The sequence below is a fragment of the Sinohyriopsis cumingii genome, unplaced genomic scaffold (genome assembly GCF_028554795.1).
Source record: "Sinohyriopsis cumingii isolate HCF-2022 unplaced genomic scaffold, ASM2855479v2 utg001673l, whole genome shotgun sequence".
Lineage (NCBI taxonomy): Eukaryota > Metazoa > Mollusca > Bivalvia > Unionida > Unionidae > Sinohyriopsis > Sinohyriopsis cumingii.
The window spans coordinates 382,320-407,572 of NW_028316034.1; the positions used below are offsets into that span (position 1 = coordinate 382,320).

General features: G+C 36.5%; 1 protein-coding gene across 2 annotated transcripts in view; it reads left to right on the top strand.

Moving 5' to 3' along the window:
* Positions 1 to 24,956, top strand: part of LOC149771764 (furin-like protease kpc-1) — a 109,224-nt gene extending 84,268 nt beyond the window's left edge. Inside the window, exons 14-19 of one of the 2 annotated variants that reach the window (XR_016418158.1) lie at positions 4,845 to 4,964; positions 9,184 to 9,306; positions 10,055 to 10,177; positions 13,510 to 13,611; positions 14,616 to 24,198; positions 24,252 to 24,956. Coding sequence is in view for 1 of the 2 variants with exons in the window: in XM_089948154.1 (XP_089804280.1) it covers positions 4,845 to 4,964; positions 9,184 to 9,306; positions 10,055 to 10,177; positions 13,510 to 13,611; positions 14,616 to 14,785 (638 nt within the window). In the remaining variant the exon portion in view is untranslated. Of the gene's footprint in view, positions 1 to 4,844; positions 4,965 to 9,183; positions 9,307 to 10,054; positions 10,178 to 13,509; positions 13,612 to 14,615 lie in introns of both variants that reach the window. The other variant, XM_089948154.1, reaches the window with a different exon arrangement.
* Positions 24,957 to 25,253: the final 297 nt, after the last annotated feature.

Consider the following 25,253-nt stretch of genomic DNA (forward strand, 5'->3'; position numbering starts at 1 on the left):
CGTGGACATTACAGTTGGAGAAAAATGAAGCCATACCATAAAAAGTAAAATATGATCTATAACACTACGTCCACCATTGCCTGTATAGGTAAATGTACCATTCTCACGATCTCTAAAAAGCCTACCATTATATAGTCTCAATCCAGTTGCTTTACAGAAATCGAACAAAAACGATTATCAAATGAATTTGAACCTTTGTCTATAGAAATGCTCATAGTGCCATTATCAATATGGAAATCAAAATGGTTTTCTGTATGAATCATCATTCACAACGAAATTGCCAGTAAGTATAATAATAGCATAGCCTTCATATTTGTGCTTATTGTGCATCACTCTGTACAGTAAGTATAATAATAGCATAGCCTTCATATTTGTACTTATTGTACATCACTCTGTAACAGTAAGTATAATAATAGCATAGTCTTCATATTTGTACTTATTGTACATCGCTCTGTATTTCATCACAAATACTTGTCGTTCACGAGTTACATAATGCTGTTCCCGCAGGCGGAAAATACAGGAAACAGATTTGGATATCTTTTCGAAGATTCCAAGAGACGTTATCTAATTTCAAAAGGCATAAATACCTCCTTTTCAATCTATTAGCTTCTTACTATTTTCCAACTTATCTCTACGATAAAATACAAGCCTTCCACTATTTCGTCTTCTTTTTATATGAAACTTCATTTAGTAATTCATTTAATAATGAATATGTCGACACCCTGCTAAATTAAACTTATAATTTTTCATAGACCGTGTTTCTAATAAGCAAATTACGGCATAATTTTAATACAAAATCACAAAAGTCCTTCGCTTCTTTCGTTTCAGTGGTATGTCCACAGACATCCAAAAACAGAAACTGTACTTCACTCTCATGTCCGACTTAAGCATTCATCTCTCTGTCAGTCTATGTTGTCCTTAAGTCTAAATGGTATGTGAAAGTGCCTGGAACTGTGTTTCTTGGAGAAAACCGTTGCAATGTTTACTGTGTACGCTGGTGCGCGTGTGATTGTTTGTAAAGGGGCGCCTTGGATGGAAGGACAGTCTCGCTATCTATAAAAAGATTTTTACTTTTCCACAATGATCTCTTGTTTCCTCGCTTTGCACTCAGAAACTCGTTTTTCAGTGCATTTCTCACTTAGTATACGTGACACGGTAACTGTGCTGATGTTCCGTAAGGACTGTGATGCTTCTAGATGATTAAAGTTAAGTAACAAGACTAGGTAAAACCAAACAAGCATTAGGGTTTCCCAAATATATATTTATTTAAACAAATTATAGGATCAAACAAAGTCAAAAACTTAAAATAACTTACAGTGTATGAATTCCTAGAATACAATCCTAAATTGTAATATCAATTTTTCATAATCTGGAAACTGTCTAAGTTATTTCAAATGAAGGTTCCTGGAAACTGTCCAGTGTATTTCAAATGAAGGCGCTAATGCGTTTATGTGCTAGAGTGCTAACACCACTGAATAATCACAGCTCTAACTCCAAATGTTTTTACTTCAAAGTAATTCCATGAACGTAGAATATCACTGAAGTCCTTGAAATTTCACATAATTGAATATAATTATTTAATATTCATGTCCTCGAATAAATTTACATAGCCCAATGGGTACTGGCTGTTTAAATTACAAATTGTCCACTCTGCTGATTCCAGCGAACACATATTATAAATAAATCATGATTTCTTTTCAATGACATTTGCAAAAACTGTCACAGACTGAAGAATAGAATACGTGATGTGTTTATTTTCATTATATAGTCTCTATATACACACCAAATCAACAATATCCGAATCGCTAAAAGATGCTCAAACAATTAAATCCAATTATTTTGAAATAACTCAGTCATGTTATGACCTCATCACACTATTGAACCAATCAATAATCAAGGCGTATATGAAAGCTCTGCAAGGCAAGTGTGCTCCTTATCATTAAGCTATGTTGATATGACCTCTATTCAGATTACTTCGTGGTGCGTATTTGACCTTTATAGTTGTTGACTTGACCTTAGCAGTCGGCCTTGGTCTATAAATTAATTGCTACAACGTAGGATATATTTACCTTACGATATTGCTAGCCAGCCACTGAATTATAGAATTGAAAATATAAATGGCATTGACACAAATGACTTAAATAAAAACTATATTATCAATTAAATAGATGATACAGATATCTGTAACACCTTCCTCATAAAAGAGAAGAATGATATATACAATAAAACGTTCTTCCAGCTAATGTCAAACATACATAAAATTAATATTGCATTAAAACATGAATGATACAATCTTGTATACAAAACAATACTGTTCTGTACCTCTATGCACGAGCAAGTGCGTCTGCAATCAAATTTTATTTTCCCTTGATGTGACTGACATCGATGTTATATGATTGTAACAGCATAATCTATCGTAATAAGCTTCTGTTCTTATTTTTCGTTTTATTAATGACAGTGAGGTGGTTGTAATCACTGAAGAAAACAACTGGAGAATTAGCTGCACTAACATACACCTCAAAGTGTTGCAAGGCCATCACCAAATCTAGACACTCCTTCTCTATCGTAAAAGAATGTATCTTGTACATAATCAATTTCCTTGAATAATAACACACAGGATGATTCTCACCATCTTCCTGTAACAGTACTCCACCAACCGCAACACCACTTACATTTACAGACATTTTGAATGATTTAATGCAATCTGGAGGTGACAGAACTGGTGCATATTTGAACGTGGCCTTTGACTTATAAAAAACCTCCTAATATTTGACTAGTGAAACTTGTCTTCTTACTGAACAAAATGGTTAGGTGTTTTGAAATCATAGAACAATTACAGCAAAATTTCCGATAATAACCAGCCATACCCCAAAACGCATCAGTTCTTCTTACTGATAATCTTAACCTTACCTTTTATATGTCTTATTTGACCATGTCTTAACTTCCGTTTTGCTGCCGCTAACTCTTGCTTCCATTCTGGGTAACAGTTAAATTTGGTTGCAACAACACGATTTTTGCACCTTTTGGCTTTCCTAATCGATGAGCACGTTAAATTCGTCGCATTAAGAATTGCAAGTTTGTTTTCGATAAAATCATGCACCTTGGGGAGTCTCAGATAAAACAAAGAATAATAATTGATCAAAAAAATGAGATCGTCAAGATCCTCTCGAAGACCCCCATTTACGTTTCAGAGTTCCATAATCTGACGTCTAGTTTTGACGATCAATCTCCCTATATTTAAGAAATGTTGCGCTAGTTCACTACTTCTGTCCATAATACCATTAACTCCAGATGATCCACTTTTGACGATATAATATGATCTATCTGTGAGATTTTTTTTTAGATATCACATCATAGTCTGATGTTTATGTCTAATAACGTAACTTAGTATTGTACATATTAGGCACATTTTGTTGTTGGTATAAAGGTGGATGAGAATTGTATTGTGGAAATAGAACGTGATGGGCATTGTCGATAACGTTCGAGGTGAAACGATTGGGAGATACATGTCGTGGCTGCACGGAATCCATGATCGCTGAATTTTCACGCTGAATTTTAAATGTTCTCTTCAAGTTTCTTTTCTGGCGCCTTGTTAATAGTATTCAATGTTCAAGTAAAATAAATACACTTACCAGCTCATGGCTAACCAAAATGAAGTCCAACATAAATCAAATAAACAGAGTAAAATTGTATAAATCATCCGTAGTGTTTAAAAAGCATGTTAAAACCACGCACACACAGACACACTCACAGACATCCACACAGACACACACACAGACAACCACGCTCACTTTGTGTTGTATTTAAAATTGAATGAATATTTTGCATTAAACATAAGGAATGAATCTCCCAGGCATAACATTAAAAAATATTTACAGAATTTTAGTTCTAACATTTAAGAATTTATTTTCCTTTGTCAATAAACAATGATTTTAACCAACGAAAGACAAATTAGCATGCAATTGGCAAATGAACGATTAATTATGAACATTTGGAGAAATGATTATAGCAGATCAGCCAGGAGTCCCTTGTCCGTCTCTCCGTCTTAACTTCTATCCCACTTTGTTTGCTTTTTACATTTAGATCAGTTTCACGTGTAAGTGGTTGTACAACTTTGTGTTTGGATGCCTATTGGTTTTTGCAATACACCTTCTACAAAAATAAGTCAGTGTGACTTACATTTTACATTTTAATTAATTATGATGAAGTTTAGCGTTGAAGATTTTTTCTCGTGCATTGTTGACTGTAGGGTGATGCAACTTCATTTGAGCTTTGTTTAAACGAGTACTGATTTATTCTTTTTAAATAATGGTTATTGAGACCAAAATTTATTGCTCCATTTTTTTTAAATTTAACGTTAAGTTTTTGCTTAAAGTTATTGTGCCATGGAAGACATATACTATTATCACACAATAAAGGTGGTCAGGGGTTAGGACACGTTTATAGGTTTTAATAAAGAGGATAGTTGTAAATTTCTTGAATATGCGGACGTTTTACTCAGTACGCATGGCGAAGACAAAAATATCTGTGCATAAGTTTGGATTTGTGAAGTTTACACCATCATTTGTATTATGAAAATCGACAATAAGGGAAACGTAAATCGATGGCAAATAGTGGATTACCAGATTGCAGAATATAATTCTCAAAATGTACAAAGCATATGTGTTCCAATCAAAAGCCAACACCCCTCAACGATGGCGCTGATCCACTCAGAATCAATCGAATAATCAATCAATGAATCAAACTGTAGTGCTTGTTGAAACGGTGATTGTAGCGTTTATTGACAAAACTGTACCAAATGAGACTGTGTATGTATTATTTATAATTGTTGACATTGTCTTTAGGAATAAGTGCATGCGACAATTCACCTTGTCAGAACCGTGGCACGTGCTCATCGTCTTCCAAGTATGACAACTTTAATTGCACGTGCATCCTTGGGTATGCTGGCCAACTTTGCGAGAGAGGTAGGTTGTATATTTTCTAAACTTTTAATTCGTACTGTCATAAATGGCGATATAATGATGTAGTCATCATATAAATAGCTATTTTTCAATAAAGTCATTGAGGTTATTCCCGTAAAGAAACAACTGTTATAATATGTGGTTAATTTAATAGTACTGACCCTTGCTGCATTATGGTGCGCCGTACTGGGTAAATGAATTTCGTCATGTTGCATTATTTTTGTGTTTATTAATTTTAACGTGCAGTTAAAGCAATGTATGGGATACTTTACTGTCAATGTAGCGTCATTAATCAGTGTACTAAAAATCCAATGTGTTTTAAAATTAAATTCGAATTTTCTCTGATGGGAAATTGTAAGATGCTAATATTGCATTCTTGGGTCCAGAACTTTTTTCTCGGTACAATAATCCAACACTTAATATCATCAGATCCCGATCTTTACTCAAAATTATGGAAAATAATTCTTTGAAAATAGAAACACCAGTTCTTTAAATGGTAAATAGTTGACCCAGTCTCTGAGATCATGACCCCTTTAGAAGTAGTTTCTTGTGTCGGATATCCAAACACAGCATAATTTCGCTATGCTCTACTTGATATTTGCTTCTTTCGTTTCTCGGTCGAGTATATTCCCCGATGACATTTACATTACATTAGTCTACCAGCAAGATAAAATTCTTTCCGTCTAAAAAAAATGTCAGATATACAAAGGGAAGTTACTCTTACAGATTACCTCTCATTGTTCCCATTAGGTGAATATATAGATGGAAAGACAAATTGCATCTTGTAGTCAGGTCTGGATTTAAGTGGTAGAGGACATTGATATGCGAAGGTTAATGTGTTCGGCTTTGTATTCTATAAGAAACATAATTTTATCAAAAAGATTATTTTCTCCCTGATAAATCGAAAACTCGAATGTTTAATGAAGATAAGTGTTTGCAGTCAAAGTTATGAAAGGTAACGATTTATTTACAAAGTATTTCTGTCTCTCTAGTTTTTTTTTCTTACCAATAATTGCATAAATTATTTCTAAATCGTTTTTGGAACCTTTATACAAATTTGTTGACTTGATCAGCTTGTAATATGCTTGGGGAAAAAATGAATTTGCAGTATGGTCAGAAAGGTCTTTGGAATAGTTGCCACAGTATAATTGGGAAGTGTTTTTTTACTGCATCTTTCCTCTTAAGAAATATTTTTTAAAAACAAGCAACGTTCCTATTTCCTTTTTGTTTATATCACATTCATTTACCGCATACAGTACAAAATCCGTCATTTATATTTGAAATGACCTTGCAATATATATATATATATATATATATATATATATATATATATATATATATATATATATATATATATATATATATATATATATATATATATATATATATATTTTCACAAACTTGTGGTCAGTGACACTTTTCAAATGTACAATAGCCCCAGAGATCGTGAAAATATAGAAACGGACAAAAGACAGAACGTAAAATGTGTGAATCTGGTATTGGCGCTTTCGCAACCCACGGTTCCCTTTATCAAAGCAAATACGAAAGACGCAAACAGATAAACAACATGTAACACAATATGTGTTTCCCTTTATCCTCTACATGACTTCAAGCTAAGCAATAAAGTAAAACACAAATAAAAGCGAACGAGATATCATAAATATGTGCTAAGATTTTCAGTATTATTTTACACCACATATCAGGACGATGGAATAGGCATTCCAATGGACCGCCCAAATCTCTCTCCCTCTCCCTTCCCCTGCGATACACGCAATCTTTGTTGGATCGTGAATACAAGATTGTTGTTTGAAGTCCCGATGAATTGACATCATCTTTTGCTAGGTCCTGAACATATAACATAAACAAAATATATGACAAACAGCAACATTTATAATGATGGAATGGTTATCTGGATGAAATTTAGAATGAAGGGTACGCATTTAGCATTGTATGTGTCCTTGTGTCTCAAGATATCAACACGGTTGACTTGTCTGGATGAAATGTAGAATGAAGGGTACTCATTTAGCATTGTATGTGTCCTTGTGTCTCAAGATATCAACACGGTTGACTTGTCTTGCTTTTTGTATAAATTCCACTATGAGACCTATGTCCTAGCCTGGCTTTGCCAGCTGTCAAATCCTGCTTCGAATGTATATTTGCTAGAGCATAGTCTGCGAATTCATAGCACCTGCTGAATGAAATGCTCTATAAACAGTGTTAAGTCGGTTGCTTTGTTTGGTTTGGTTATCTAATAAGCTTGACAGTAATGGAAACTTGACAGTAATGGAAACTTCTAGCTAGAGTTACGAATTCATCCATTTTTTATTTTCCGTTGATACATCATGTTTCCAAGAGAATCCAGAAGTCTCCTCTCTAGACGTTTGTGCATGAATATATTTGCGTTTGAAGGAATGCTCGTTTTCTCCACAGCAGACCGTTGCTTTATAGATAGCTCTTTCGGTTGAATTCAACATTTTTGAGTTTCAAAACAAGCTCCATAATTTTAATTAATAAGTGTGTTAATGGCTTCTTCATAATTCTTATTTCTCGGACTTTTATAGCATGTTGCATTCCCCTATTATGTATGATGTTAATATAGGCTACTATATAGTGATGTAAATGCAGTGAAGCAAGCATTGTATCTGTCGGTAGGGGCTCAACGGTCCAAGCCCCTATGCTCACTGGGGCTCAACGGTCCAAGCCCCTATGCTCACTGACTTTTGGTCATCAAAGTACAGACAGGTACTGAGAATATGCAGGACGTTTTGACAACGAAACATTCGAGGAAATATCAAAAGAACCGTCTTGATATCAGGCAAACGAGAATTGACAAAACTAGCATAGATGAATCAATACAAAGGGCTAGGCAACTCCGTCCAGATTGCTATATCTATGTGGCATCATTCAAAAATCATGTTTAATTTTATGATATTGTCACAATTATCAGCCCTAATGAACTGGCAGTGCCTTCTGCAGGCCAAAACCATTCAAGAGACAAAGCGAAATTTACGCAAAATATCATGGAACGCCCAACAGCACATCCGAACTTTGCGAGAAAAAATGTGACAAAAATATATCAGTGAATGGTAAAAGCACAACACATTGTATTGCACAGATGAGGTAAATAGCTCAATATTAGTTGCCATGGTTACAGTATTTAAAACAGAAGGTGATTTATCTCACAACGTGCAAGGTATGTCAGAGAGACAGAAGAGCTCAATTCAAGAATTGATCATTACAACTCTTAACTGGATTTTCCCATACCCTGAACTGGAGTTCAGAATCTTAGAAATGAATAATACACATACTGTATTTGTCGACTAGGGACACTCAAAGCAAGCGCCCACACCGAGAAGGAATCAAAACCAACTATTTCACGTGCAAGGACAGTCATTCCTATCTGCCGTAGTTTTATTCTCCCGTTCTATCGTACAATATTCTTCGAAATATGTTTTCTTTTTTCTCGAAACTCCACTTCGTAAGGTGAAGATACAATTTTCGTTGTTATTATAATTATTTTAATTACTGTTGCTGATGTTATTGATTTTTGATGTTGTTGTTAATATTTTTAATTCTGAAACTAACAATTAATTAAACAAATAGTGTGATCATAATAGTTCATCCCAGATGAAATCTAAATGAATTGTTTTCACACAGAATCACCTGGGGACCATATTTGTTTACTTCGAGTCCGTTAGTTTGTTACCCTCAACAAAGTCATCAAATGTTTTTAAACTTGTTATTGAGAGAGCGAAAAAATTATAGTAATTTTTTTTACTTTGTTCGTTTTCACTTCTTTGGCTTCTGTAATTAATTTAAAATGATAGTCATAATAGTCATGTAGATTGTTTAAACATAATGTTAAACTTTGATTTATTGTAATGGTTGAATGGTCTTAGATTATCGGACATGCATGTTCAAAAGTGCTAAGATGCTAGGAGTTATATATATATATATATATATATATATATATATATATATATATATATATATATATATATATATAATCATTAGGAGTCTACGAAATCTCGTGTCAGTGACGCCATCATGTGCGATATTGTTTAAGCAATGACATGAACACTTGTTTGAAGCAACGTCAAAGGTATACGACCGATATGACATAGTGTCCAGAGAAGAAGAAATAAGGGTTCACATGAATGAGAACGTAAATTAAACTTTGAGGTGAAATTATTAGTGCCACCTTCTTTACTAATTATTACAGACATAAACGAATGTGCCAGTAACCCGTGCCCTGGTGGTGCTACATGTATAGATTTGATAAATGACTTTAACTGCACGTGCTCCACCGGCTATTTCTACAATCGCACCGTTAGTAAATGTCAAGGTAATCTCTCTCTCTCTCTCTCTCTCTCTCTCTAAATGCCTGAAACAAGAGTATTTTCTGTAGCTGTGAAGAACGTTGCAGCAGTTAATTGTAGATAAGGGTTTGTATGCTTTTGTTGGTTTAGCGCCCTATTCAGCACATGGCTGCCAACATTTGGGTGGAGCAAGAACCCGAGAATAACCCCCAACCCATGGAAAGCTTCTGGCAAGCTTTCTCACGTACTCACCTTGGCCAAGTGGAGATTCAAAAAGCCATGCCATCAGAGGTAAGATGTCAGTGATACGCTAAGGCGAGCTGCTTAGACAACTCAGCCACCCTGGACCCGATGTAGATAAGAATGAATACAATGTATGTGTATGAGGAATGTACGTTACTCTTTTATCCCTTAATCTTTGTGTATTTACAAACATCGTTTATTTTTTCCCTTTTTTATTTGATTGTTGTACCTTGTTTAGCGTGTGCTTGTGTGTGAGTATTTGTAAAATGGGGTAGCAGATCATGATAAAATGTACCGATTTCTTTAGAAAATCTTCCTCTGTGGGTATCCTGTGATTTCAGTGCATGTTGAATTCGTAACGTCTATTATTTTATGTATTAATGATGCTTCTCCTTATTGCCATTATTATTATTATTATTATTATTATTACAGTACATCAGTTATAGTGGAAAGTATAAATGCAGCTAATACTGCAAGTGTGCCAATAATGATTTAATATAGTGCTCATACGTAAATGTATTGTCCTTGCAGACATAAACGAATGCGAAAGCAATCCATGTCTGGGAAATTCAACTTGTGAAGACCAAGTGAACAGATACAACTGTGCCTGTCCTAGCGGATATACTTACAATGAAACTGCAGGGGACTGTCAGGGTAAGGATATGAGAGAGAGAGAGAGAGAGAGAGAGAGATGTTCCGCGAGCAGTCAATGGTTATTTGTGTGCTGCGTGAATGGTTCAATGTGGTCTTCTTTCAAGCTTAATTGACATAACTTAAGAATCATGTCCAACTAATTCCTTGTTAGGACTCTTATGCTGAGGCGCTGACTATAGTTGATAAATAGGTACGTACATTATAATGCATTGTCATGTCGCCATTTCTGAACTTGGTTTGATGATAGCAAAGAAAACGTGCAATGTTGAACTGCTTGCTGTGGTTAATGTCCCCTTGTCACTAAATTTACAATGAACTTGATCCAGAAATATTCTCAATTTTTGCGTTATAGTTGTTATTATATGTGACATTAAGAGTCCACAAAACGTCATGTCAGTGAGGTTGTCAGGGTGTCAGATTCAGTTAGCAATGACAGTAATTATTGGGGCTGCTATGGATTTAAAATAATGGCACTTTGTAGAGAAGGGAAATTTGTACGCCGCCATCTTGGATTGGGCCGGTATGGGAACAAACGGGAATTTGATATTCAAAACGTCTTATGGAATAATATTGGTGCTGGTGTGTGTACAAAGAAATTTAACAACACGTCGCCATTTTCATTTTGGCAAGTTACAGCACAGGTTTAATTTGATGTTATGAACGTCCATAGGAACACGTCGCCATTTTCATTTTGGCAAGTTACAGCACAGGTTTAATTTGATGTTATGAACGTCCATAGGATTACAGTTCTGGGTCACTTTGGAAACAAATGGTTATTTAACACTGTTGTCACTCAAGACACAAAGAGAATTTAATGTTAAAAATGTAGTCAAGTTTAACATTATGGGTCATTATAAGTTTCTATGGGTAATTAATATTGAATCCAACACTCACTCTTACATCTCTGATGATATACATAATGTTGAGTACCCATAAACTTGACATGGACAATTCACGGGACTAGATGAAAATCCAAATGGTGGCTGTAATGAAGGTACATAGGAAAATTAGTGTTTTAACATGGTGGCGCCCGTATTCAACATCGCTGCTGTTAGGCAGAGACTAACAGTAGTACTAACTTTTAGAACTGAAACGGAATTAGCGGAGACTAAAACCAAATCAAATAGTGTATTCTTAAAATGGCCGAGATTAAAAGCGATACTAAAGTTCTGAAACTGACGCGCAATTCATCTGAGCTTAGAAAAGTCCGGAGTATTACATTACAGATATGGCCTAGACTAAAGTAATACCAAAACTCACTTAACTGACATGACATTTAGCGGCGACCAAATATTAACCGGAATACCTGATTAGAATTGTCTAGGCTAAACGTATGACTCCTTTTATTCGTTCATCCTTCTGTCTGTGCGTGAGTGAGTCCACACCTCCATTTTCAAATGTATACACGTATAATAGTAAATCTATTGATTCGTCACATTCACTCGTACGCATCTTGTAACGATGGTGTCGTACGCAAGAAAGCATGGTCTAGGATTTAATATCTAAAAATTGTCTGGGTTCTTAGTCCAATATATTTTAACCTATTGTTGGTGTATCAGTGTGTGTAAACGTGCATGTCACGCACGAAGATTGGGTAACTGTGATATGCTTTCCAAAATGTATTCAGCATAGCTTAACAGGTCTCTTCAGGCTATAATGCTAATATCGAGTAACATATTAATGATATAGTAAACGTAACATCAATATTTTACCTATTTCTCCTATTTTTATTAATACTTAAAAATAAATAAAACTTATCAAGCACATTTTTAAACACTGTTCGTGAAAAACCTTCGCCTCAAAGGCCAATGGTTCTCACAATTTGTATTAGCTGAATTCCTGACTCATTGGTCCTTTAAACGCTTGATTAGCATACTTTCTGGTTCAGTGGTCGTCACATTTATTTTAATAAGAAAAAGATGTCTCGCTAAATCTATATTTGCTTTTGGCTCAGTGGTCATCAAAATATATGAGATGAATTGGTGGCTCAGTAACCCTCACAACGTTTTACGAGCTTAACTTCTAGATCAGCTTTCCTCAAAATATGTATGCTAAAATCCTTTATCAGTGATCGCCACATTTATATGAGGGAAACATTGACCATAATTCGTCAAAATAGATTTTTTTTATAAAAAAAAACAACAAAACCCTCCCCCTCACACACACACACATCCACAGACATAAAAGCAAAGCTTAGAAGTCAGTGCCTACTCCAAACTTGTATTAACTTCATAGTACTGCCGAAGCAGTTTGGTGATTCTGTTGAATTTGTTTTAGTCAGTATACATGCGGAATGTATTATCTGATTTAGGCACAAGAATACATGATAAAATACGTTTACTGACTGGATGTTTTTTTTAAAAATATTCCTGCTTGAAAGGATTCATTTTTTTAATGTTGCCGTTTCCCAGATGTAGTTTTACAATCTCAGAATCATGATAAATTTTATTTATTCGTGTTGGAACATCAAATTAGAAGAGCCCAATTCGCGTAATGTTTTAGTTCACCTTTCCTTGTTGTAGATGTGAAAGTATCTGGTCCAGATTATTTAATATTTCTGAATTCAGAAGATTGGTTAAACCAGTGTCACTACTGTTAGATTGTAATCCATCATTTATATCCACACTTTGTAGGATACATGCAACTAATTTGATTGAATAATTAGCTAGACTTTAATTTCCAAATACTCCTGTTACGCATTTTCATGACAAAGTTGTTTCTGTTTCTTCCTGTCAGGAGTGTAAATGATAAACTTTAAGTCATCTACATTATTTTCAATTGTATAAGGACCATACCATTTAGCACAAAGAGGATTTTGAGGTATTGGCAAGGGAGCCAACTCTGTCACCAGGCTAAAACCTCATTTCCTCTGTATTTCTGTCATGCCGTATTTTCATTTTTAACTGAGTAGAATGAAGATTAATTCAGCTACATCACAAGTTTTACATTGTTAATAAACAGATCTTGAAAATAGAAACAAAAGTACTACTGGGTTTTTCCAAGAATCAGTCACACTCCAAGAAATATGTTAATGGTTGTCCAATGATACAACCCTTGAGGCACGTTAGTGGTGGTCTAATGCTACAAGCCGTGAGGTATGCTTGTAGTGGTGAATTTGATATAACCTTCGAGGTACGTTACTGGTGGTTCTATGATACAACCAGTAAAGCACGTTAGTGGCGGTCCAGTCATACGCCCCTTGGAATACGCTGGTGGCGGCTCAATAATAAACATGTGCCAATAAATGCCATGATTCTTTTAGGTCTATCATAGTTTTAAAAATCCATCACCAAAGGCCACGTGTCTGTAATTGTCTATTGTTTTCATTTCAGATAACGATGAATGCAAGCTACATCAGCATCAGTGTTGTAGAGATATAGATTGTTTCAACACCATTGGCGGCCACAAATGCAATTGTACACTTGATGCAAAATGTTTGTATTTCATACGTATATCAACATTTTTATGCAATTAATACAACTACTATATACTTGACCTAGGTTGTTGCCTAATCTAAAGCTTCCAATTAAGTACTAGTTTCAACACGTTGATATATAATAAAGTACAGACTAGTAAGTATCACATTGATATTTAGTAAAGTACAGACTATGTATGTATGTATGTATGTATGAAAAAAATTACCTACGTTGTTGCTTATTGTAATGATTCCTATTAAATCTGGTCTCAACCTATGGAATCACTCTAAATCAGAACGGATATTCGCCACGAATGGAAAGGGGTCTGACACGACGGAAGGACAACACTAGATGTACCTTCCACAACTATTGCAGGAGCATAAGGAAAAGACTGAATTTTGTTTTCTCCACTCCTTAGATATATTTATTTTCAGTGTTTAGAGTAGGAGCTGAATTACTCGCGAAAGGGTATACATCATATTTTCTGTAAATATGTCACTTATGCCTATCCATAGATACATTTTGTCTGTAAATTTAACATATTGACAGAAGGTAATAAACTTGATTAAAATGAAATGTTTATATTTACGCAGAAAAATAAAAACTTTGCATCAAGAAAAAGATTGCTGCTTTTGATTTCTGTTTTTATGCCAAAGCTCATATTAACAAATTCAGTTCAATCAAAATAATTCTTTGCAGTTTGTACCCTGTTTATCCCCTTGCTCGATTCCACTTTTTTAAACATAAACTTGAGTTTGTGAATGCCTATTGTTGCATCATATGTTTCTTCAAGAACCGTTACTTCCTCTCCCCGAGGACCAATCAGTACAGCACAAATACTTTTCTTGATGTGTCATAAAATATTGTTACAACCTGTACCACTTAAACCGAGACTAAAATATACAATCCCCAACATCAGGAACCAGGAAAAGCACATTCCATAAATATACACTAGTATAATTTTAAACACATGCTAGTACATTTTTAACACCGTTATCTTTTATATTTTTTTTAAATTTTAGATGCATCTCCGGATGAAGATGAACTTTCACCTGAACAGAAATGGGGAATAGGAGCAGCATGTGTTTTCTCAGTGATTTGTCTTGTGGTAATGGTGGTAGCAGTTAAGAAATATTATTTACCTAGTACAGAAAATAAAGTAGCTGATGCGCCCATTACATCAAGCAAATAAAGTATATATAAATGATCTAAATATACAATATTCGCCTTACTCATATCAAACAGTTTAGAAGACGATTAGACCATTCCCGACAATTTGACCATTCCCGACTATTTGACCATGCCATACAGACAATTTGACCATGCCAGACAAGTGGACCACGCCAGACAATTGGACCATGCCAGTGCACACAGATTATCATCATTCTTTATCAGCATTTTATGTTAGGATGGCAACAAACGTGTTTGCTGGAAAGAGTCATTCACATATACCGCTATGAAGTAGTTAAAACCAATCACAAAGATATGTGAACAACAACAAAATAACTGTTGAAACCTGATTTAATTGATTTCAATGTAGGTTAGAATACACTTTAAGTCAGGGGTGGGCAAACTACGGCCCGCAGGCCGCATGCGGCCCGCCAAGGGCTTTCATGCGGCCAAGGAACAAGTCATCATTCGCACTGACTCTGTTTATGTTACTCTGTTTATCAAATAAACGTGCTTCTTTTGAAGTTTAAGTTTTCAAATATTAACAACATTTTAACAACTGAAAATTAATTATGATGTTATTTAGAAAAAATTTTTTTTTGCTATTTCAAATATTAATTATTTTACTTAATGAACTATGCGGCCCGCGACAAGATGTAAATTTGTGTATGCGGCACTTGCACTGGAAAGTTTGCCCACCTCTGCTTTAAGTGGTTCGACCACGTTACACGTGTACTGCTGTAGGGTGCAATCGAGTGTAGGGCAATACTATATACCATGTTATATTATTACACCAGCTGCACTGTATTGATCAAATGTAAATGACTCAGCTTGTTCAGTTGTAGACTACAGTTGATTTTTGGTCAGTAATACAGTAATACATCGTGCATTCGCGTTTCTGGATTCGCGAATTGACGGATTCGCGAAATTTTCATTGGTACCTTCTACGTACATGTTTTCTTTATTTTATTGAATTGTACCTTCGTTATATGACTTCTGTGACATATGAAGTTTACCTAGTTTACATTCCTGACAATGACAAAGAAAACGTCAGTCATTAAGTTTACAGTCCCATTCGTTACTTGGTTTTACCTTACTGTGAGTGCAAAAGAAAACGGCAGCCAATGAATTAGTATAGGGGTAATATTAGTATACATGTACCGTACTGTAAACGCGCTAGTGTGGTAAATACCGATTAGGCGATACTGTACTCTACTTTTACGTCAACCATTTATTTCTCTTTTTAAGGGTAATGTATTAAGCTAACTTTTAAATGAAATGAAAGTGCTCTGGGAGCATGATTTGGGTCATATTTAGGGTTTAAACCCTAGAAATAAGCATTTATTAGCATTTTTAGCGACTCGTACCAAACATTCGCGATTCCTCCGGATCCGCGACTGGTTCTGGAACCTAACCTCGCGAACATTCGAGGTATTACTGTATGTGCTTTGTTTTCTTCTTCAATGGGCTGTACTGGTCTTACCTGGGCTGTACTGGCCTTACCATGTATAAATGTACTGGTCTTACCGTGTATAAATGTACTGGCCTTACCATGTATCAATGTACTGGCCTTACCATGCATAAATGTACTGGTCTTACCGTGTATAAATGTACTGGTCTTACCGTGTATAAATGTACTGGCCTTACCATGTATAAATGTACTGGCCTTACCATGTATAAATGTACTGGCCTTACCATGTATAAATGTACTGGTCTTACCGTGTATAAATGTACTGGTCTTACCGTGTATAAATGTACTGGTCTTACCATGTATAAATCTATTGGCCTTACCATGTATAAATGTACTGGCCTTACCATGTATAAATGTACTGGCCTTACCATGTATAAATGTACTGGCCTTACCATGTATAAATCTACTGGCCTTACCATGTATAAATCTACTGGCCTTACCATGTATAAATGTACTGGCCTTACCATGTATAAATCTACTGGCCTTACCATGTATAATGTACTGGCCTTACCATGTATAAATCTACTGGCCTTACCATGTATAAATCTACTGGCCTTACCATGTATAAATGTACTGGCCTTACCATGTATAAATGACACCAGGCTGTTCCATTGCAGTTTGCAGTCGAGTATAGGCCATTAACATGTGATGTATTATATTCTTGCAAGGGCTGTAGTGTACTTATCTAGTGTAAATTATACGTCTTGTACTTTTGTAAAATACATTTGGGTATATGTCAAGAACATTCTTTCATATTCTTGCACATACCGTACTGTACTTGACAGGTGTACATGACACGCAACTTGTACTGTTGTCGAATACACGGCTGAGTGTAAAGTCAGTAATAATTGCTGTTATTTTCTTACAGAGTTTAATGTTCATTCAAATGTAAATATGTAGAGCACAGTTCAGAGTAGGTCAATTACACATGCTGTTTTATATTCTTGCATGTGCTATGCTGTACTTGCAAGGTGCAAATGATGTGCTGTGTTGACTGCAGCTGAAAGTACATCAATTACTTGCTGTGTTATATTCTTACATCGGTTCTACTGCACTAATCAGGTGTAAATGACACTCTACCTATGCTGTTGTCTGAGTGTAGGTCAGTAATATATGTTGGATTGCATTCTGACACAGGATGTACTGCGCTTATCGGGTGTAAATGACACCCAGCTGGTGCTGCTTTATAGTGCAGTTGAGCTTAATTCTTTAACATCTGTTATGCTATGTTCTCGCACAGGCTGTGCTTTACTTGCATGGAAATGACGATCAACTCCATAGGCTCACTTGAGATGCATCTACCCACTGTATATATTACATGTATAGTTACGCCTAAGCAAAACTTCGCACAGTGTACATTTCTTGCGCACTTGGTTTCTTCTTCAAATACGTTACCTAATCTTAATACTTCAGGAGAATTATTAATACCTCGCAAAGCCAGCCCTCACAGATACTACCTTTAGCTAAAGGGAGCTAAAAGTTGCCTGCGACCTATGTGGCGTTCAGGCAGAGTAATCTACCCTTAGTTATCAGACTGGGCGGCTAAGCCTAAAAACACTTCAGTTACTACTTGCGGCTCTTGCTAAGAAACACACTCGGTACGAGAGACCTCGCAAAAGCCAAAATCCAAGTGGAAGATATTCCACTACAAGTTGGAGAAGATTTTGGCTTCTAAGAAATGTATACTCCATCTATATTCTCAACATTTTCTCTTTCTATCATGCCAAAGTTATGCCTTTACAAGTTGCTAAGACTTAGTCGTCGTCATACTATTAGGTACTTGCACGAGAACCCTGAACGACTTCATATTCAGTTCAGGCTATAACTATTTGATACGTGCAAGTCTCAATCGCTTCTATAACTCCTGTATCTGTGTAATTCCATTACGAAAGGGTACATATCGGTGAGTTTCTATTCCAAGGCATTCGTAGCCTCCGGGCGCCACATCACTGTTTTTACTTCTACGAGCGGTCTTTGACCCTTTCTCCCTACAAGTATTGCCTCATAATATATATTGTCGCATCTACTGTGTACGTCTCTATAAAGGTGCCTCATTTCCCTTTTCTGTGAAGATTTGTTTTTGTGTGTGTAATGTAGACACTCGTGTCCATTTCTGTATTTTTTCCGCTCTGGTCAGACATGTACAGGTCAGCGCTCTGTACATGTTTTATTAAGTCGCATCCTGCGCATGCATGTTTCTATAGGAGATATTTGAGTCATGTTTATCATCATAAATATTCCATCATATTTAACGAGCAATTAGTTTGCTTGCAGGGGTAGTGTATGCGACTTCACAAGTTAGGTTCGGGCTACACTACTTGGGTGTGCATGTCTTTATGCTCTTAGGATACTCCTTATATATATATATATATATATATATATATATATATATATATATATATATATATATATATATATATATATATATATATATATATATGAAATTCCGTCTTGTTTGGTACGTACAGGTGCTCCAATGGCCTAGTTTTAAGAGCGTCCGCCTCCGCCTCGGATGCGGGAGGTCGTGGGGTCTTTCCCCGGCCGAGTCATACCAAAGACTTACAAAAATGGTACTAACAGCTGCCTCGCTTGACGCTCAACATTAAGAGGTTAGTGTTAGGACTGGTCGACCTGGTGTCAGGAGAATGTGACAGGGTGGGTACTAACAGGTGCCTTACTTTGCGCTCAGCATTAGGAGGTTAATGTTATGACTGGTTGTCCTGGTGTCAGGTGATCGGGTGAGACATCGTGTTACATGCCTGCGGAATGATTCCCCCTGGCGATATACATCACTATAAACTATCATAGCGATATGACTGAAAAATTGTCAGTGCTACATTAAAAATCGAAATCATACACACACACACACACACACACACACACACACACACATACAAGTGAGTTTTCATTTACCACGGCATCCTAAGCCTAGGAACGCCATGTTTCAGTGATTCTACATCTACAGACCGTCCTCGATCTTCCCTACAGGTAGCATTGTATTGAGATCGTCTGCTATCACTTTTTTCGACGTAACCTTCATTTGGTAAAGATCAGCGCCCACATGGTATTGAAGCATCATGTGCAGGCCCACAAGATAATAACTTCTATTTCTTTTTAAAACCACGTACAGGTAGTATTTCCATTATATTACACCTGTATGTTTCATCACTTTATTAGGCTTTTATCAATTTCTGGGTCAACATTTTCATGTTTATATCTGCACAGACATTGTGTTCCATAGACATGTGCAGGGCTAAAGTTCGATACGTTTTGTTTTATTTTGTCTAACAGATCAGAACTCTGGGCAAGGTGTAAACAACACAAACCTTAAAATGAAGACGTCACCAGTATGCATGCTGACCTTTTCATCAGTGTGAATCTCTTAGTGACAAGGGAGATAGTTCAACTTACCTTTTAACCACGAAGCACAGGACATTGACGCGCTCGACACAGCTCCGCCACTCAATTCACCACTACGGGACACATAATGTTTGGAACTCCCTCTACCTTGCCTCCTCGGAGTCCGACTTGATTCCTCTTCCAGAACAGCGAGGGACGGAGCCAACAAACATCCATATTCCCTCTCGCTCAAAAGACTGTCGTGAAGCCACGGTTTCTAATTCAGGGCACTCTACGAGTTTAGTGAGCGACAGATCTCGTCACTCTTCGCCAGCTAATTCTCAAGCGTTACAGGGTACCTTAGCCTCACAGCATACAACTAAGATGATGTTGCTTGTTCTCCAATACCGTCATCTATTATATACTCTCCGATGTCGCGTAATTTGACTTCATTGTTAGACTTTCATTCTCTCTGGCTATCTTCCAACCGACGGAACATAGCTTAATTTCTCCCATTCTAAACACATCGTGGCATACAATGGTGTCAGTCTCAAGAATGGTCTCACTCCTAAGCAGAGCCGCTCAACCCACTTTGGCCAATGGCATAACCGCAGCTGGCAGGACAGTTGGAGGAACGCAACTCAGTGCCATCATTCTGCAGTTTCCTGTAGGACAACTAAACGGCCAAACTAAGAGCACAAATTTATCCACTAACCTTCTGGTTAACGTCTCGATGAATGAAGTCCGCAAACAAGCCAACAGAGAGACATAATGCTTTCCATCTCACAACCACAGAGTCGAGACATGGAAATCAACAAAAAGGACCCAAGGACCCAAGGGCCACTTATAGAACACGAACCTCTGAAAGCAGTCCTATCGAATCACCCTCCATCGAAAGTCAGTGTTTTTCGCATACCAAACTTATATAATACTAAGAGGGATATGTTGTTCGTTACACACATTTTCTTTGTCCCAACGGCAAGCGACGCTCTACGTCTGCTAATAGGCCTAAGAGCCCTCAATCCATTCATCCACTCCCTTTGGTTACCACTGTAAACACCACATCTCATTTTGAACGGCATCCGTGACGTAGACTTGGCCAGCACTGTAGACCACCAGCTGCTTCATCCTTGCCCGGGGCTCCCGAACTTGCTGTCTGTATCATATCAAACAGGTTCTCGCAACCGGTCATGGAGAACATAGCTCAGGTACTCCACTGTGAAAGAATATGAAGGCAAATGGCACATTTACACCCAGTGGTGCGCAAACGAACATATCTTGTCTCTAGAAACATCTATACCGCAGATATTTCCTCCTCTGGCTCTTCGAAGAGAGGAAGATAGTGTCGAGTACGATCAAAGGTTACCGCTCCACAATCGCTGATACCTCTCGTCGTGATGTTGTTGTTGTTGTTGTTGTTGTGGGATTTAACGCCATTTTTCAGCACACGATAGGCTATGCATGGCGGCAAGTATTAATGGTGGAGGAAGAACCCGGGAAAACCCCGAGAAGAACCACCGACCCACGAGAAGCTACTGGCAAGCTTTCTCACATACCACATTGGCCGAATCCTGGACTCGAACCCACGCAGACAGAGGTGAGATGGCAGTGATCCGTAACGGAGAGCGCTTTAGACCACTCGGCCACTCGGAGCCCCCGCCATGATGTGAGAGAGGATATCAGACAAACCCTTAACTTATCCGACCTTCTTTCCACCTCTCTGCATACACGGCCATAAACGTCAAACCTATGGTCAAAGCGGAACCTCTCTTTGGTAACTGACTGTACAAAACACTTTTTGAACAAATTTCAAGGGCATCATTGGCGTTCATTTACCTTCAAGATCTGCTTCCTCTTGGCGTTATCGAGGTAGGCAGAATTCGCGAAATGCATGACCTATCAGCAGACCCGAATTGCATGAAAGTTTGGATAAGACGGATTAGTCTTACTCATTACGTTATTCCCTTTCATCGCCAAGAACCGTTTCCCTTGAAGAACCGTAACCAAACGTTTGTCACGAAACCTCTGTCTCGTCTGGACACATCAAATGAAGGCCACCTACAACACCCAGTCCGGACTTTCATGTGGAACCTTAGTAGAACAAAGCCGTTGAACCGTGGGACCTCACGCTTCTTTCTACGTCTAATAAAAGGACAGGGGGATCTATCAAAATGGATTATCTCGTCGTGGAGAAAGGGGTTTATTCGTTAAGAATATAGGAAAATAACCCCAACTCAAATAAACATGTTACGCACTTCGGCTCAGGAAGGTCAAGCAGTTGCACGAATCTAGCATCAGACCGGAACTGTTCGCTAACTCACATAATTTAGTCTATGAGATGGATGTCAGTCTACATTCTCAAACTTTTATCTCCGTCATCCCAGATGCCCAATTCGATCTGGTAGGACCTATCTCTGCAGCTCAACAGGTCACCTTTCCTGACTGATCGACAGCTTGTTAACACGTGGCTTCACAACTTCTGCTGAATGTGCGAGGAGGGGGTATATTTTCCCTTTTGAAGCCGCCACCCCCGACAGAGGGAGTTCCATCGAGTGGGATTGCCTAGAAACTGTTTCATATACCTTAGAAAACCGGATATATGCGGGGTAAGTGGATGTACCTCCCTCCACGTCTTACCTATTCTCCTAAGGTAGTATGATTGGGTAACATATTTGAAGAAGAAACCAAGTTTTCCTAGAAAAACATGTTTCTTCAAGAATACTTACCAAATCATTATACAAATACACCCTCCCATGATCCTCGTTGTTACATCCATAGAGTTCATGGCTTCCGCTCCAGCAGTAAATGAGGTATTTCAAGGTTCTGCCGTCAAGTTTTATACCTAAGGGAATATCACTCTGCCTGACCACCACATTGGTCAGCAGACAACTTTTGGCTCCCTTTAGCTAAAAGTAGTATCTGAGAGGACTGGATTTGTGAGGTAGTAGTAGTTCACCTAATGTATTATGACTGGGCAAGTATTCTTGAAAAAATGTATTTTACAGTGAAAATTGGTTTCAACTAGAACTGAGTTCCAATGTACAAATGAAGTGAATAATGTAATAAGTACCCTTTTGATAACAAGGCAATAAATACCCTTTGGATAACCAGGCATTAAGTACCCTTTTAATAAAAAGGTAATAAGTACCCTTTTGATAACAAAGTAATAAGTACCCTTTTGATGAAAAGGTAATAAGTACCCTTTTGATAACAAGGCAATAAATACCCCTTGGATAACCAGGCATTAAGTATCCTTTTAATAAAAGGTAATAAGTACCCTTTTGATAACAAAGTAATAAGTACCCTTTTGATAACAAAGTAATAGGTACCCTTTTGATGAAAAGGTAATAAGTACCCTTGTGATAACAAGGTAATAAGTACCCTTGTGATAACAAAGTAATAAGTACCCTTTTGATAACAAAGTAATAAGTACCCTTGTGATAACAAAGTAATAAGTACCCTTTTGATAACAAAGTAATAAGTACCCTTTTGATAACAAAGTAATAAGTACCCTTGTGATAACAAGGTAAATAAGTACCCTGATTATAACAAGGTAAATAAGTACCCTGGTGATAACAAGGTAGTAAGTACCCTTGTGATAAGAAGGTAATAAGTACCCTGGTGATAACAAGGTAATTAAGTACCCTGGTGATAACAAGGTGATAAGTACCCTGGTGATAACAAAGTAATAAGTACCCTTGTGATAACAAAGTAATAAGTACCCTTGTGATAACAAAGTAATAAGTACCCTTGTGATAACAAAGTAATAAGTACCCTGGTGATAACAAGGTAATAAGTACCCTGATGATAACAAAGTAATAAGTACCCTTGTGATAACAAGGTAATAAGTACCCTGGTGATAACAAGGTAATAAGTACCCTGGTGATAACAAGGTAATAAGTACCCTGGTGATAACAAAGTAATAAGTACCCTGGTGATAACAAGGTAAATAAGTACCCTTGTGATAACAAAGTAATAAGTACCCTGGTGATAACAAAGTAATAAGTACCCTTGTGATAACAAAGTAATAAATACCCTGGTGATAAGAAGGTAATAAGTACCCTGGTGATAACAAGGTAATAAGTACCCTGGTGATAACAAAGTAATAAGTACCCTTGTGATAACAAAGTAATAAGTACCCTTGTGATAACAAAGTAATAAGTACCCTGGTGATAACAAGGTAATAAGTACCCTGATGATAACAAAGTAATAAGTACCCTTGTGATAACAAGGTAATAAGTACCCTGGTGATAACAAGGTAATAAGTACCCTGGTGATAACAAAGTAATAAGTACCCTGGTGATAACAAGGTAAATAAGTACCCTTGTGATAACAAAGTAATAAGTACCCTGGTGATAACAAAGTAATAAGTACCCTTGTGATAACAAAGTAATAAATACCCTGGTGATAAGAAGGTAATAAGTACCCTGGTGATAACAAGGTAATAAGTACCCTGGTGATAACAAAGTAATAAGTACCCTGGTGATAACAAAGTAATAAGTACCCTGGTGATAACAAAGTAATAAGTACCCTGGTGATAACAAGGTAATAAGTACCCTGGTGATAACAAGATAAATAAGTACCCTGGTGATAACAAGGTAAATAAGTACCCTGGTGATAACAAGGTAAATAAGTACCCTTGTGATAAGAAGGTAATAAGTACCCTGGTGATAACAAGGTAAATAAGTACCCTTGTGATAACAAAGTAATAAGTACCCTGGTGATAACAAGCTAGTGCATGTAAGTAAACAATGGTAAGAAAGTTTCATCAGATTGTTGTACACTGGAAATGGCGGACATTTGTTGATATATCATGCGACCTTAGAAACAGTTACTTTTTCTAAGGAATATGCGCATGAATAGATGAATGAATTAATAAATAGCTGTTAAGTCATTTAGTTAAGTACATATCAGCTGCCAAATTTAACTTTGCCATTAACAAAATAGGTAACTTTTCATGTCTCATTGTTCATTTAAATATTTTATCTTTCAGTATTATACATATTTTTTGTTTTTTATTTATAATCGCATGTATAAAATATACACGCACTGATTTTCTTTGGTAATTTACCGGTATGTGATTCTTGTTGTTATTGCAGTGTTATTGATTATGATAATAATGATTAAAGTTAATGCAGTAGTAGCAGTTTTCATTTTATTGTTATTATTATTATTATTATTATTATTGCTAGTGCAATGTTTGTGCGCATTGCTATTGGACATGTTATCATAAAGCTATATTGATATTCTGTCTCCATTATTGCTGTTCCTGTGGTGGTGGATGTGGTGATAATGATGTCACTAGTGTTAGTCTTTCATTGAAATATAAATTTGACCTCATTGTAATATATTAAAAGTTTACAAATAAAATGAATATTTATGATTTTTTTAACTCATTTTAATAACTGAAAATGAAATCAGTTTGAAAAATTATAGAAAAATAATCTCATTTTAACCATCAGACATAACTAGATTTAAAACTGGAGAGAGAAGATACATGTGTATAAACATCTGTATGTTTCTAATTGCATGGACTCGCTAAACTATACTGTTCATAATCAAAGCTTGACCAAAGGCATCCTCTAATAATATAAATGTCTTCGACAATGCATATTTTAAAACCAAAATGGGCTTTGCGACGTATACTGTCTGCTCTGGTAATATTTGCCATCAAATAGTC